The sequence below is a fragment of the Lutra lutra genome, chromosome 7 (assembly GCF_902655055.1).
Source record: "Lutra lutra chromosome 7, mLutLut1.2, whole genome shotgun sequence".
NCBI lineage: Eukaryota > Metazoa > Chordata > Mammalia > Carnivora > Mustelidae > Lutra > Lutra lutra.
In genome coordinates, this window is record NC_062284.1 from 135,250,299 (window position 1) to 135,267,363 (window position 17,065).

Consider the following 17,065-nt stretch of genomic DNA (forward strand, 5'->3'; position numbering starts at 1 on the left):
GATGTGGCAGCTATGATTTAGAGAGAGAAAGTCGCCACCCAGCCATGAGCAACTAGCTGTACCAGATTTCAAACACGATTTTAACTACTGATTTCAAAGCTCATTTTTTTAGCCATTTTATATTAAAATTATCTTCCCCAAAGTTTCAGAAATTATATTATGAATACAAAAAAGTCTAATAAAATTTGATGCCTAAAGGGATTAACTAGCCAGATCATGCCTAAAGAAAGCTTTATTGAGCTCCAATTGCTTACGTGGCTAGAAGGGCAATTTTGGTATTTTGCATAAAAACCTGAATTTTGGATTGGTTTAATATTCCCCAAAAAATTTTAGATTATTTAAAACATCTTAATCACAAATCTGAGAATATCTAAAATCAGATTTTTTAAATATAAAGAGCTTGTATCAAAACAAAAGTGTTATTCCTTGATGTGCTGTAAGTCAAGGCTTCGCTGTGTTCAAAGGGAGAGATATTAACGTTTTATCCATTGATGGTTGATTCCCCCGTCCCCGCCTGCATTTTCTATATTTAACACCTAAACAAACGGATAGCCTGAAGTTTAGTTCTGGTTCCTGAGTTTTAACAAAGATGATACCAAGAGTGCCAATGAGCAGTTCTGCCATCACTAGAACAATCTGCATAAAGAACTATATATTTTGGTTGACACATTCACAATAATAAGTAATTTCACATTCAGAGAAAGGGGAAGTACCAAGTAGTTCAAAGCACCAAGTAATTAGATCAAGTACAGTCACATCACCTGGTTATGAGCTGTGTACAAGGCAAAAAAAATAAAAAATTTTAAAAAATAAGCCTGGTATTTTATCTGTAAAGGGGGAAGGGAAAATACAATCACAGGAGTTACAGGGTTCAACAGGCAATCTTTGTGCTGGTCTTCACGGTATTTGCAGACTCTGTATAAGTACTTCAGTTGTACGTTTCTCTAGGGAGACCAGTAGAATATGCACTGTGCGGAATTATGAACAAAACTACGTTTTTTATAAATAATTTGTAAAGTTAAAGTATTTCTTTAAAATTGAGAAATTTATATAGGGAGAACAGACATGATAAACACAAGAGAAAGCAAATGAAACACAGCTACTATTTCACACCTAACAAGCTGGCATCTACATTTGTCAAGTGACAACCGGTGTTTCGCGGAGTGGCCCCATTCATACTCTGTGACTGGCGCTGTGAACGGACAGCAGCCACTTCAGAAAGCATCGAGAAATATATGCTATCATCACAAAAACGTTCATATTCTCATCTTAGCTACCCTAATTGCCTGTGCAGAAGGAAAAATGAAGAGCCTTCCGTGGTCTCTAGAAAAGGCATCTTAAGTCACTGTGGAAGGGGACACTGAAGGTACTAGCACTGAGCACTTAGACCTGGTTCCCCCTATATGGCAGCAGGTCAAAGAATGGACCTGCCAATAACAATTATGTCACCATTTTCAGTATTTTAAGCTATTTTTCCCTAGAACAGTCTCTTGCTGGACTACAAGTGTGCCAGTGGTAGTGCCGTGGACCTAAAGGTGGACCCTCTGTGTTTTCATCAGGCAGAGACTCCAGGTGGAAGGGGAAAGGCCCCGCAATGTAGCATGCCCCTCTCTGCCTGCTGGGTTCAAGTTGTTCAGATGTTCTGTTTTTGTACAACTTGTTACATCTTAATAAGACTGACAACTAGGTTAGAAAGAGAGGACAGACCTAAAGCTAGGAGAAAAGCAAGCAAGCAAGCCAGCCACAGCAGCATATTCTGCTTTTTAAAAAATGAAACCCAGGTTTGGCAAAGTAGAGGTAATAAGAGGCCAACTTTTTAAAGAATGGCTCTTTCCGAGAAGTGCACCACTCAGATATTCTCAGTCTCCAGTCCCCAAAGGGCTCATCCTAATTATAAGGGTGGAGGTTCTATGAGAACTAAATAGCCCAGGACTTTGCATCATAATCAAAAGCAGGTCAGAGTAATGCATGGGGACATTTACACAGGACTGGCCATGTGCCAGAATTCTGTCCCAAAGCACTCCACTAAGCTTATAATTATTGTTGCATAAGAGTAATTGTGCACATTTACAAAGTACAGAGTGCTCTGAAGTTCCAATTCTTTTTCCCATAGATAATTCTTAAAAAGTAAGGTGGTCTACTTGCCAAAACTGCATGAGGTGGTGAGGCTTAGGAGAGCACGTGACTAAGCAGCCCATAACACCCCCATAACTTGCCAATACAAGGTAGGCTTTAATATTGTTACATTGACATTAATAAATTGCATTGAAAAGATTAAAGAAAAAAACACAAAGAAAACTCTTTTTGAAACAAAAGGAAAATAAATTATTTTCAAAATTTGAAAATAAAGGAAAATAAATAGAATCAAACTGGGGAAATTTTACTGGGCTGTCATAGATAATGACAACAACTGTATTTTTAAAAATTAAAGCTCATGAGTGATTTAAAGAAATAAAAATGTTTTGAGCCTATACTAAGTAATCAAAAATATAAACTATAAATATTCCAAGTAGGCAAGAAAATGTTCAACTGTACAATCTTAAGCATACCAGGCAGACTTTTCTGGTCTGTGCTTTCTTAAAAGAAGCAACCTGGCAGTAAAAAAAATCAAGGTTCCTATAAAGTTCACACCATTAGATTTACAGGACTCTACCTTACAGAAATAACAGGGTATGTGGGGGGAGAGTTACATAACAAGATTCATGTATGGCCAGAGGTTTTTAGTCTTGTCTATGGATAGAAATTAGGATGCCCATGAACTTGAATGAAAAAAATATAGATCTTTATTTTCATCAACTTCTAAACAAACATCCCCCATTTCTGTCAATGATAAACATAGGCAACAAACTACAGTACTATTAGCTGTACGTGTGACTTTGACACCAAAAGAAACTATAGATATTTTCATGTCACTTGATAGTTGTCGTAGACATATCAAAATGTCAACTATGCTCATCACTACTTTGAAAGTTATAAGACCTGATACTAGATCATTTTGTTAACACAGAAGAAAGAAACAAAATTTTAAACACTTAGGCAATTGTATTTTAATATGCTTGGATTGCTTTGTATTTTTACTTTAATCTGGGTGGAAAAAAAAAAATTATCCTAAGGTGAATCCATAGGTTTTGCCCAACTGCCAAAGAGGGCAATGGCGGGGGGAGGGGGTGCTTAGGACTATCTGATATAAACATTATGTGTAATAATAAAAAATGGGAAAACCTTAATTTGCAACAGCTGGAAAACTTTAAATGATGGCACAGCCAATTATGGAAGCATGAAAAAATTTATACACTGTATCTAATGATCCTATCTTACTGAAAACATGAATAGGCATGTATTAAGATGAAACAAAATCACTAGTAATCCCAAGATTAATTTTCTATAGTTACTATTTTTCTGTAATGAATATATATAACTTCTCTAATGGGAAGATTTTTAAAAGTTTTAAAAGATGTATTTGGTTTGCAAATGGCCAGTGAGTATTAAAAAGAACTGTAAAAGGCTGCATATTAGTGTAACTCTTTACTTTAAATGTTAACACTAATTCAAATGCCCGCTCAGGGGAAAAAAATGTATTTAACAACCACATACGAGAAATTACAATGAAACACCCATCACTAAGTCAACTTTTTTATACTTAAACACCCTTTGTCCCTCCTTACCAGGGATATTGCAGCAAGAGGTCTTCCTACCTAAAAATGCTTTTGAAGGGCCTGGAATAACGTCCCTCAGAGACAGCCAGAAATGCGGTTGAGGGCGAAGTCACCGCTGCTCAGCAGGACAGGGACAATGCGGGGAGTCTCACAAACAGTACAGTCACAGACTTGCTGGCTGCCTACACCAGCTGCAGACATTGCTTCCGCCGAGGCTCCTCTGCCATCGAATGCTTCTGCTTGACCTGAACGCAGTTAGAAAGAGGTCTCCCAGGGGGCTCAGTTGATTAAGCATCTGACTCCTGACTTCAGCTCAGGTCATGATCTCAAGGTGGTGGGATTGAGCCCCATGTCAGGCTCCTTGCTCAACAGGGAGTCTGCTTAAGGATTCTTTCTCCCCTCTGTCCCTCCGCCGCCACTCATGTGTTCTGTCTCTCTGTCTCTCAAATAAATAAATAAATAAAATCTTGGGGGGGGGTGTGGGAAGAGGTCCCCTGCTGTCCCAAAGATCAGATAGGGATGGCCTCCATGTACAGAGGAGGGACTCCATAAGAAAAGCCCAGGAAAGGAACTGATACAATAAAGCAAATATTTCTTGAGCACCTGATTTAGGAGCTCAGGACGGAAGGGTCCACTGGGTGTCTAAAGTCGTAATGAGGTACACGCTTGGAAGATAGGTGAGGCAGGCTTTATGTATCAAGTTGTACTGAATAATAGATCTAAAGAGTCCTTCTTCCCTTGACTCAGCAAAGAGAAGAGCCTATGGGAATCCGTAAGCATGGCAGTCATGTTGGTACACTTTGCAGGAAGTTGGGGAAGCACTCCCACTTCCCAAGTGGATGGTTCCTAAGTTAACCACTGTAACTGACCACACCTGAGGTGGTTGTTTTCCACTTTTCATCTTCTCTACTTTATAGAGAAAAGCTGCAAAAATGGTACAGGGAATTTCCACAGATCATGACGCAGCCTCCTCCAATCCTAGCATCTTCTGACTCCAGACAATACAATCATCATGATCAGAACCAGGAAATTCAGACGGGTACAATGATCCCATTAACTGATGATTCTATTCAAAGTCCATCACGGTTTCCACCATGCCTTTTTTTGTCCCGAAATCCCGCGCAGCATCCCATGGTGTATTCAGTTACTCCTCCTCAGTCCCCTGCAGTCTCTGACAGCTGCTGGCTCTTTGCTCGCCCGTCTTTCACGACCATGGCACCCTCGCAGAGTACTTCCCAACCCACTGGGGTCTCCCCGGTGGTCTCACGCGATCAGACCGAGGGTGCGTACTCTGGGCAAGAGAGCCAAGGAAATGATGTCCCCTTCCCAGTGCATCAATTCCGGGGTTCAGGGAACGGACCCTGATTCAACTCCATGCAGGTGGCACCTGCCAGTATTGCAAATACCTTCCAGGAGATGCTTTGAGATTACGCACACCCTGCTTCTCGTCACCGGTCACTCACTGATGCTAGCCTCTAGCCGCCGCGTCTAGTACAGTTCGCGACAGTAAAACTCGTTCTCCATACGGGTGTTCTGGGCCTGTGGGGACCAGCTTGGTGGTCCTGGTTAATTCCCACTAAACCACCATGACCACACACAAACTTGTTTGTGGTCTCATTTCCTGAAAAGGGAGAAAAAGGAACCGCCACACATTACTCAGGGCCTGCCGTGGAACTCGAGGTCATGCGCACAGAGGGCCCTCACGGCCTCTCCCGGGTGCCGTAGACAGGGGACACGCTCCACTCCGTGAGCTCACAGACTTCTCACCCGCACGGAACATTCCCTCAGCTGCGGCACGTTCACGGAGCCTGCCGAGGCGGGGGGAGGCCCACGACAGGCAGGAGCCGGTCAGGTGGTCGGGAGAGACGAGAACACAACACGCATGCGCGGAGGCGGAGGGGCAGCCCCATGCAGAACCCGGCAGGACAGTCACCCCCCCGCCCCCGCGGGCTCCCACGTGGCTCCCATCCTGCACCGCGGTCGCCGCCCCCTCACGCTCCGCGCAGCTCTCTGTGCCGGAGGTCGCGCTACCATTCCGCTTCCTGTCCACGTCCCGCAAGGCCTGCTGGGGACAGGGGCACATGGTGCCGAGGGGGAGGCCGCCATCCACGCCAATGCTACCTGGACCTGGTTCATAAACAAGACCACCAGACAACTAAGGAAACCAGCATAAGAGAGAAAAAGGAGAAAACAGAAAAAACAACCCAGAAGATACAGATCATTCAAAGAACTTAGGAGGAGAAATGTCAATGAACAGCAATGGAGGAATGTGGGTTAGAAAAAGGAAGGATAAGCTATTGTCAAGCGTAACTACAGGGAAACGAAAATAATGAGATCCTTGGGATTAAATATACAATTGTTGACAAAATTGAAAGGCCTAGATAACTGCATGCAGAAAGGTGCACACCAATTCCTCGTCCAGGAGATAAAACTGATAAATACAGAACAGAAACAAAGAGAAATTAAAATTACAAAGCAAAAAGCACGGAGGATAAATTCAGAAGTTCCACCATCCATCTAAATGGACTCCAGGAAAAGAGAAAAAATAAATTGTAGGTTTTTAAAACTATTCAGAAAAAAGTATAATGGTTGAATTATTTCTCATAATTCTTTTTTTTTTTTAAAGATTTTATTTATTTATTTGACAGAGAGATCACAAGCAGGCAGAGAGGCAGGCAGAGAGAGGAGGAAGCAGGCTCCCTGCTGAGCAGAGAGCCCGATGCAGGGCTTGATCCCAGGACTCTGAGATCATGACCTGAGCCGAAGGCAGCGGCTTAACCCACTGAGCCACCCAGGCGCCCCTCTCATAATTCTTAATTATTTCTCATAATGCTCAAATGTTTCTCATTTGTCTCAAGATCAGATCACCAATGGCAGACTTTACACACCATGAAGACAGGAGCGTGTGCTTCTGTTCTCTGCCAGGCACAGCAGCTGGCGCAGAGTATAGCTTCATCAATACTATTTAATGAATGAAGATATAAATATGTACTTTTTTTCCTAGTAAGCTCTATGTCCCCCACATGGGGCTTGAACTCATAACTTCTAGATCAAGGGGTACATGCTCTACTGGCTGAGCTAGCCAGGTGCCCCATGGGTACTTGTTTTCTTTTTTTAAATTTGTTTTTAGAGAAAGAATAGGCCCATGTGAGCGAGGGAAAGGGCAGAGGGAGAGAGAGAACCTCGCAGACTCCCTACTGACCACAGAGCTTGACTCCAAGCTCTATCTTGGGACCCTGAGATTACAACCTGAGCGGAAACCAAGAGTCGAACACTCAACTGACTGAGCCACGTGGGTGCCTCTACTTGTTGATTTTTAAAACTACTTTAAAAACATGAAGAACACTTGCTGATACTAAATAGGATAATGAATTTATGTGTAAGATTAAGATTATAAGCCAAATTCTTAGAATTAGGAGAGGGATTACTTTCTCCACTTCTGTATTATTAATTTTTATGAAGAGTATTATACTTTTGTGTGACTTATTGTCAGTGTCCTTTGCCCTCCACGAGGGTGTTCTCTGTTTTGCTTACCATTCCAGTCCCCCACACCTTGCCAAGCATGATGCAGGCACACGTGCCTATGTGGCAGCTATAGAGGACATCTAACACTTGGGTCTCCCTTCTAGAGAGGGCTTACAACTGATTGAGCCACGAGAAATGCAATTAGTTCAAAGTCTCTGGCTGTAGCTTCTTTGGATCTGCTACAGTTTCTCAACCCAGCCACTCTCTTCCCAGACAGCCCCATCCATGAAGTGAGTGTGCTGGGGCCAAGAGAGCCTGCACTCCTCTAAAGCTTACTCTTCACTCTACTGTATTGCCTACAACTTTGTTAGCTCTGTATCATGGTTTGAGGTTCCCCTTGTCCAATTTTGCTCTTTTCCTGTCAGGGGTCACATCTGCATCATGGACTGAAGGCTTTCCCTGTTCAATTCCACTTCTCCTTTTTTCTGTCCCAGGCATCATCCCCAAGTCCCAAACAAACCACTTGAAAGCCTATACGGTCTCAACATCTGCTTCTCAGAGGATTCAACTTACACAACATATTTGTTACAGGATTACATTTATGATATAAATTTATACTGTTGCAAGGTTGGATTATATTTGGCAAAGGCAGGAGATTGGATTTTGAGTAAGGTATACTAGAGATGGAGAGACTAAGATACCTATGCTAGAACTTGGACAAGAGGCAATGAGGGTCTCCAGCTATAGCCCTGGGAACAGGACAGAACAGGAAGTTAGCAGCAATCTGAAGATAGACCCAAGGGACCCTCCCAACTGATCGGGGGTGGAGAATAAGGGGAGAGAGGCATCAAAGAGGCTTCAGTGCTTCTAAGCCAAGTGATGGATGATATCAATGGCATTTACAGCAAGCGGGCAGTGATAAGGGAGACTTGTTTAGGGAGGAAAAACTAAGAAGTCAACAATTTTATGCGTGGCTTTGAGTTGTCAACTCATCAGCCATCCAGGTGGAAGGTGGTGACAGATGGTGAGAAACATAACTGGGGGGAGCCAAGGTGGCTCAGTCAGTTAAGCTTCCAACTCTTGATCTCAGCCCAGTCTTATCTCAGGGTGTTGATCTCAGGGTAGCAAGTTCAAGCCCCGTTTTGGGCTCCAAAAGAAAGAAAAGAAAGGCAGCTAGAATGGAGGAGAAAGCCTGGGAAGACAGAGATGCATTTGGTTAGAAGTATATGTATGCTAATTATCTTTTCCAAAGATAATTTTTAGGTCATCAATTATAAAGGAAATATGCAAATCATGCTGATGAACCAGAAATAAGCTACGCAAGTGGAAACAAGGTGTTACTAATGAAGGTTGTACAGTTGAGAATCAAATGTGGTTGTGGGAGCTGAAATAAAACAGGAGACACAGTCAACAAAAGAAGCAAACCAATAAAGTACTCCTATCACCAGAAAGCAGACATTTAGTAGCTATCAGAAAACAAGTCCTGGCATCACATTCTAAAATAAATTTCTCGCATGAAACTTCCCAAAGGGGCTAAAGAATGACATAATGGGCAATGCTTCATCACCAGTTTTATTGCAACAACAAATTCTGTTTTTATATGACTGGATCTTAAAAAGATGACCTTGAATAAAGTCAAGTGTTTGTGCACATGCGGCCTCTGATGGTTTATCTTGATTTAAAAATAAAGCAGAGGGAGGAAGAGCTGAGGCACATACCCTTTTAACCAACTTCCACAAACCACTGAGTGGAGATGGCTCAGGTAGTACTGCATTCTATTCAGAATATTGTTCTTATAGTGCAGAGTCCAGATCATCATCAGTGTTAAAATTTAAGGGATCACAGCTGAGAAAGAAAAAGAGGACCATTTTCAAAGGAGCAAACATGCAAACCTTCATACCCAATGGCCTCCTTGCTTCTGGAAGCCCTGAGCAGATTAAAACATGGTGGCAGGGGCGCCTGGGTGGCTCAGTGGGTTAAAGCTTCTGCCTTCGGCTCGGGTCATGGTCTCAGGGTCCTGGGATTGAGCCCCACATCGGGCTCTCTGCTTGGCAGGGAGCCTGCTTCCCCCTCTCTCTCTGCCTGCCTCTCTGCCTACTTGTGATCTCTGTCAAATAAACAAATAAAATCTTTAAAAGAAAAAAAAAAAGATGGTGGCAAATCACACTCCCAGGTTAGCTCTAGAAGGCATTTAGTGCCCAAAATCTCCCTGAAAGGGCTACCTAAGTAGAGAGCTACCTTCAAACCTATCATATACAGTTTATGTGAGCTCAGTGAAAAATAAAAAACAAGGCTATTAAAACAGTGCATTATTATACATGTATAAAATCTTTCCCTATTAATTGGCCAAAATTAACTGTTAAGTTCAAGAACCCAGAGGCCAGCAAAGCAGACTTGTTGGCTTACAACCTCCCTGAAAAATAAAACTGTCCACATCAAAACTCTAAACAACGTAAGTATCCTTAAAGAACTCTGAATATAAGACAACCCAACTTTTCTCAAGTTTGACATTGCGATACTTACAGGAGGATTAAAAAACAAACTAAACACAGATTTTTCAAATAAGCTTATTAGCTGGATGGTGTTCCCTGATGATCTACACAGGCCACAGTATAGTCCACTCACTTCACAACAGCTGCTTGACCTCATCTAACACGCTCACGCTTTAAGACCAGCTCTTGATAGCAAAATTGAGACTAGATCAGACTGCTAAAACTGTCACTTCCGAGTACACCTGAAGGTAAGGCATATATTCTAAAGAAATGTGATGCTGAAGACTGCTGATTATTTACCTCTCACCTTCTTATCAAGAAAACTGGATGCTATAAAAGCAACGGAAATCCAACTATCAACTGATAGTTCTGGGGTCCCGCATACCGCTGAACGGACAGGTGTGTGCATGTGTGCGTGTGTGTATGCACGTGTGGGAGCAAGCACAGACACGTGTGCGGTGGGGTGAGGAGAGGCAGAGGTGGAAGACAAGGGGAGAACAACAGAGACAATCAAACCTGATGGTTTAACATTATCGGAAGAATAATTAGACAAGCAATAGGAGTGGGAAGCTATCAGATGAGCTTCAGACCAGATAGTGGCAGTTTCTCCTGACCACTGCACAGTAGGGAGGGGCCTGCCGTTACCACAGCATCCCCAGTAACTTCGAGAGCGACACCCCACATGTCATAGGGACTAGCCTATCAACACTCTTGACCAATGGAGCAACAAACACCACTGCCAAGACCACGGGCCCCTCTTTTCCACATATGCTCACTCTGAATGGGATTCGGGGAAGACCTGCCTCACAGACAGGCACACTCAGTGCAAAACTGGAGAAGTCCTGTACGGCCGCAGAAAGTGAGGGGAGCGAAGGCTGGCAAAGTGCCCTCCCCAACAAGCCATGCTGGCTCTAGGCAACATCATAACTTTAACAGTTTTCTCTACTTAACAAACCTCTGGGGTATTTCGATCTCAGTTACTATCTAAATAAAAACTAGACACAAAATACACATAGGGACTCAAAGGGAGATGACCCTACTGATACTAATGCTATCCTACTCCCTGGTTTGGGTCTCTCCAGGAAGGCTGCGGTTGCATCACTTGCACTCATCACAATGACAGCCCTGGGGTCCTGAGAGCAGGAAGTGAAGTAGTCCACATAAAACACCAAGTAAAGACACAATACATGTTACCTATGTTATTCCTGTCATTTAACCTTGGGTGAGGGACCAGTATGCTAGCAAACCAGCAAAGAGGTGCAATCCAGAAAAAGGGGTGAGGAACAGAACCTTGAGAGTGCTGTGCTTATTTTAATAGCAAGTGCCAACAGTGGGCTTCCTGTATTGGCCCAGCCTCTACCCAGCAACACACAGGGCTTACACGGTGGAGTCAGATATCCTCTAGAGTCTACATTCGCAAAATAATGACATGCATAGAAACAGTGTGATATCAGAGAGTCACTGCAGTTTCACAAGCCCAATATAATTAAATTTTACATATAATGTTGACTGTTCCACGAAAGGGAAACCCCCTCCCCCTCCCACGCCCAGAGACTTAGCCACAGTGCAATCAGGAATGCATTAAACAGCAGAATGGCAAGGGTCTGGTCATGAAGAGGCTGGACTGGACTGCCAGCCAGGCCGGCAGCGCTGCCCTGGCTGTACCTGACACTGACGTCCTCCTTCAGCAAGAGGACTCGCTTGCAGATCCCGATCGGGAAAGGCGTTAGCCCACCCATCTCAGCGAATCAAGTTGTAGCGTAAAAATTATAAGAGGATACTTTGTTTAACCATATCCAATTGGTGACTAAATACAACTAAATAATATCTTAAGTATATAGTTATACCTTATGGGGCTTCACTTTAGCTTCAAATGAGGCTACCCGGAGCTATAATTTGTTGTTCATTATCCTACAGTGACAAATGACCTGCCTGATTTGAAAATTCTAAGTTGTGCAGCCCAAGAAAATGCAGCAGGCACTGTTGACAGTGCCTCCCACAGGACCGACTTCCTCGATTAACTGCTGCTCTGAGTCCCCCCAGTCCAGCACAATGATGAATGCCCAAGGACAGGAGCAGACCATCTCCAGGGCCACACACACTTTGTCCCCACCTGCTGGACTTCATGCTGACAGAGTCAGGCGGTGTCTTCCCAAACCTGTTTATGCCAGTCAACTTGTTATTGTAATTATGAAATTTAATTAAATATTATGAAAGCTGATGGAATAGGAGTATAAGAGATAAATCTTGTTTCTACTAAAAACTAAGCTGAAGGCCTTACAAAGACTTAATGAAAGCAAGTCACTAAAGAGAAAGCTATTGGATTAGATGTGGGCAAGACGACTATAAAAGATGAGAAAAAAATGAAACTTCAGAGTCCATAAAACTGGATTGCGTTGCTATTGTCTGTTGTAGCTCTGATGGTTTTATACTGTTAATACAACATAAAATTCAAAATAGTAGGATCACTGTTGAAGAAAAACCCCTGGCCTCACAAGAGCTTGGCAAGTACATTCTACATATTTTAGTGAAAACAAAATATACTGGGCATGTATAACTTTTAAAGATTCCCTACTTTTAACTGGTATTTTCAATTAACCCAGTTCTAATTGTGCTCGGTAGGAGGGTATTTTCCATGCCTCAAATTAGAAATGAATTTGGATTAGTGGCTTTAAATTTACGAAGTGTTATGATCTAAGCTGGATACCTCTAAAATAAAGATGTCCAAATTTTTATGCCATACAAATCTCTACCAGATTTAAACACAAAAACATACTCTTTTCCTTCAGTCTAACATAGCAGAGAGAAGAGCACAGTGGTTAAGAACACGACGCCAGTGAGATAGGAGGAGTGGAATCCGGGCTCCCACACGACTAGTTCCCTGTCAGCTGAACCACTTATGTCCACTGAACCACATGAGCCCTGTCTTCTCAACTGGGAGATGCCATCGTTAATGCTACCCACACCTCATTGGGCATTTTGAGGATGAAAGGAGAAAAATAAAGGGCATATCAAATACTTACTAAAACTTCCTCATAAATAATATGTGCTTCAAAATGTTCACTAATATTAATATACTGCTTAATAGAAACAGTGCCTGCTACTGCATAAGTAAAATTATAACCAACATGTTCTTAATGTGTCTGTTTTTAGGGAGATGGCCCCCAACAACAGACAGCTCAGAAACACCTGTGAAAAATTTCCCAGGTACAATAAAGCAGGGGTTCTCAGCTAGAAGCAACTCTACCTCCCAAGACATATCTGGAGACATTTCAGGTTATTACAACTGGGGGAGGGGCACCTACTGGCATTTAGGGTATAGAGGGCAGAGTTGCTGCTAATCTTATCTTACAAGGCTCATAGGATAGCCCCCTCCAGCAAAGAATTATCCGGGCCCAAATGCCAAGTTGGCAACACTGAGAAACCTTGTCAAGTTATATAGGACAGTGTATAAGAAAAGGTGATTTCTAAAATCCGTTAACACCATAAAATCATTGAAAAATACTGGTTGTTTAAAAATGAAAATGGGATTTTCATTATCATATTGTGAAATATCTATGACAGATATCTAGAAGACATGGATACTTGGCAGCAAGACAAGATTCTTATGGTCAATAAACCCTCGTGAATACGGTCTACCAGGTAATAACCTTAGAGTAAGTTTTATTCTACTGTGAACAATGTAATACAGCTACCACGGGCACTAGAAGTGGAACTTCATTTGGAAGAAGACGTCTAAGTCAGATTCAGAAACCCCGGAGCAGTAAGTGGAAAGTCAAACTGCTCTAGTACTTTGCATCTGGGGGGGGGCCCTCGGCTGGACCGCGGGGACTCCTGAGCTGGCTAACGGGACCACAGTGTAGGTCCTTCCTTGGCAAGCAGCCTGTTTTCTCAGCGTGGGTACTTGCTGGACTTAAGCTCACTCTTGAGTGAATAATGTGGCTCAAAAACACTATTAGATTGCTCCTAAGACTTCGTTTTAAACTACTGACTGTTCAATAAATCACAGGGCCTTTCTTTAAAACAGGAGCTAAGACCATACATAAAGTACAATCCAAAAACAGATGCATATATATCCCTCCCCCCACACAAACACAAAGTAGAAAAGACTAGAAAGGAAGTCACCAACATACTAAGGATACTTATCTCTTCAGTCCCTTTTCTACCCCATTCTGTAAGATCTAGATTTGACTCCTGCCTGAGACTTCCTGGCTCTGTGACTTTTGTCAAAGAATAAAAATCCTATCAAAAGGATAAGAATGTGTAAGTCCCATTTACTGATGAGAACACTGAGGCAAAAAAGAAATGGTTCCATACTAACTATAAAAGTGCTACAAAAAGGCAGCATCCCGATTGTTTTTGTAGTAAAAAAAAAAAAAAAAAAAGCTATATTTAAAATATTTTCAGCTTAATGGCATCTCTCTCTCAAGGTAACAGAGCAAGTGTCTTAGACAAAGGCTATAATTTCATCCACTACATTTAAAAAACCATTCCTAGTAAATGTACATTTCTATGCCTGAAAGGAGGAACTCACTCAAAAATGCAAAAAGACAAAAATGGTAGCAGATACATTTAACTACTTTATCCACAAGGCTGCAGGATCTCCACTCACCCTTCTGATAGAAGAACTTCCTGTAATAGTACGCGCCCAGGTCCACGTGCTCCACGATGTACCTCTTCACCCTGTCCAGATGCAGCACGAGGCCATCCTTGGGCACCTCGAGGACAGCCACCCCCGCGTTTGTGCAATGGGAACTAAGCGTAGACTCAAAGGAGGCACTTTCACACCCACTAAAGGAACCAGAATTTGATTTTGACAGGCTGATCTTCCTCTCACCTTCTCCCCCGATTTCGTTCCGAAAATATGGACAGCTCATTACCAGCTCATTGCTCTTATCATCTCCCTGGTCCATGCTGAGGCTCCCCTTGGAATTGAGGTCCTCGGTGCTGCCCATCGGGGAGCTAAAACTGGCTGAGTGGGACAAAGGTCCCGAGACCAGGGAGGCCACGGCAGCGGCTGATGCCCCCGTGGTGGTGTTTCTCCTCTTGATAACATTGTGCCTGTTCATAATTGCCTCATTCAAGTCAAATAATATACTCTGGACATCATAGTGGGCAAAGCACTTTGGGCACGTCCAGGGCCTGACAGAGTCTTCCGACCGGTTATCCTCCAGATCCGACGACTTTCCAAGTTCCTCACCTTTGGCATTGCGTAATTTCCGAAAAATGGACGAGTCTCCGGTTTCGGACTTGGACCGGCGCTTGAGTGGTTTTTCCCTTTCCTTAAAGAGCCTGAGGTTGTCCCTCTGGGAGATGGGCCCGTCAATAACATCCAGAGAGAAACCGGAGCCCTTGCTCCCGCCGGCAATGAGAAAGTCACTGAGCTTCGTTGGAGTTGGACCGCGATCGGACTTGTCGTCTTTGTAGCCCTTTAACAGATCGAAGAAGCTTTCCCCGGACGTTCCCTGCTTGTCGATGGAAGAGGTGCTACCATATTCCCTGTGCAGTGACGGCCCAGTCTTGTAGGTGGGCGAGACACATTCATCAAAGCTATCCACGTCAAGCTCACTTATGGTGATATCGCTGTTGCTCCGCTGCCGGATCCTGCGCAGCGCCTTCCTGGGGGAGCTGGGGTAGGCTTCGGGCATGAGAAATCTGGAGTCCATGCTCTCCGCCGGCCTCGTCTTGTTTTTCAGCGTGTTCTGTATGCTCTTCAGCATGGCTGAGTCACTGGAATTGAGGCTCACAGAACTCCCCTGACTCACAGGACTGCTTTTGGAGGACAGGCTCTCAAGGCAACTTGAGGTTTCTATTTCCTGGCTTGAACGGCTAGATTCTTTGACGTTTTCCTTTCGTGGGGGCCAATCCGCAATCCTAGCCCTAACCCCCATCTTGGGGACTCCGGGGGTGGAGGTTATATGGTGAGAACCTTCACTTCGGGGAGGCCCGACCGGAGCCATGACCGAGGACCCTAAGCTTCCATTCTGGGACCTGAAGCGCCGCATGTAGAAGTCGTCGGTGTGGACTTTGGGAGCGCCATCCGTGGCCACCACCGAGGCCCTTTCGGGAGCAGCGGGCCGCTCTGTCTGCGACCGTTTCAAGCTGGTCATGATGGAGAAGCAATCAGACTCAAATCCCTGCACAAAGGACCATCATAGCTAAGTTTTAAATGTGCACTTCCCTTTTGGAGAACGGTTTCCAGAGAATACAGCAGTTGCATGAGATCTTAATCTTTTTCATTTAAAAGGTGAAACGATGCCTTGTTTCCAAACCTCTGAAAATCCAGATCTTCAAAACATTATAATCCACAATGGTTCCCTTTGCTTCGCTTTCACAGACAGCTTTCTTTCAGAAAAAACTGAACGGAACTTGTGTTACTGGGCCTCTGTGATTGCCACAATCCCATGCTTTCTCTAAAAGAGAGAAGGACAATTAGAATTAGCATTTGATAAATACCTCTAAAAATAAATATGCAATTGCTAAAACCAGACGCATGAAAATAAAAGACTCAATAATGGACTGCGGGTCACAGTCCACAGCCCATCTTTTTAGTAAAGCAGGTTTAAAAAAAAGTGAAGGCATTTAATAAAATCCATCATTTAAATGATATAGGTTTTGAAAAACTACTAATACTTTAGCTTCATTGAACTGTTACATGTAATGGGGGTGGGGTGGGGTGGGGTGGGGAATCGCGTTCCAAGACATCAAGGCTCCTACCCCAAGTGCAGACCAAGTACAGGCTCCAGTGTTCTCCCATAAGGGAGAACATCATGAACCACTGTGCCGACCAGAAGTTCGAAACACGAGCAACAGAGTTCAATAATCAGAACAATGTAGAGTCAGTTTTTAAACCAGACTAAAAATCATGTTATCGAGTACACTGCAACACTCACTTTTTAACATCCTTCATATTTCAAAATCCCACTTGCTTTTGCAGTTTCTTTACAAACGCTTAACATAGTTGGCAAGAGCAGATACAATAGAGAGAAAATAAACAGGGTTCTCCCGGAGCCATTACCTCCATTAGCACTCCCCTGTATTTCCCTCACTTTATTACTTACCCCTCGAGGAGCAGCGCGAATCCCGCATTCGCCACCACCTCTTCCCCAGCTCTCTTTGGTCTACTCTTGAAGCTAGAAATATTCCGCTAATTAACAAAACGCCTGCATTTCCTTACGCATTGCTTCCTCCCCCACCCTCCGGTGCTGATGTACTAAGACAGCAGAAACAAAAATGCTGTTCTGGACAGACCTCTCCGTATTCCCCGACAGACGACAGAGAAGTGTTAGCATCCTTGCAGGTGACGGGTGAAGAACACCAACTTCCTTGTGAGCCCGTCAGGCAGGAGGGAAGAGGCACACATTCCGAGTACAAAACCCCGCATGGTTGTGCACATCCTGAAAATAAAGGCAGAGGACCCCTTTCCAAGGCTCCACAAATTACACAAGAGGT

General features: G+C 43.5%; 2 protein-coding genes across 6 annotated transcripts in view; both read right to left on the bottom strand.

Annotated features, from left to right (window-relative positions):
• Positions 1 to 15,971, bottom strand: part of SIPA1L1 (signal induced proliferation associated 1 like 1) — a 134,526-nt gene extending 118,555 nt beyond the window's left edge. For 2 of the 4 annotated variants that reach the window (XM_047736593.1, XM_047736592.1), the window contains exon 1: positions 14,226 to 15,961. In XM_047736593.1, the coding sequence (XP_047592549.1) occupies positions 14,226 to 15,723 (1,498 nt within the window). In that variant the 5' untranslated portion in view covers positions 15,724 to 15,961. Of the gene's footprint in view, positions 1 to 14,225 lie in introns of all 4 variants that reach the window. The other 2 variants (XM_047736590.1, XM_047736591.1) reach the window with 2 other exon arrangements.
• LOC125104166 (uncharacterized) overlaps positions 15,902 to 17,065 on the bottom strand; it is a 244,096-nt gene continuing 242,932 nt past the window's right edge. For both annotated transcript variants that reach the window (XM_047736595.1, XM_047736596.1), the window contains one exon: positions 15,902 to 16,026. In XM_047736595.1, coding sequence (XP_047592551.1) covers positions 15,988 to 16,026 — 39 coding nt within the window. In that variant the 3' untranslated portion in view covers positions 15,902 to 15,987. The remainder of the gene's footprint in view (positions 16,027 to 17,065) is intronic.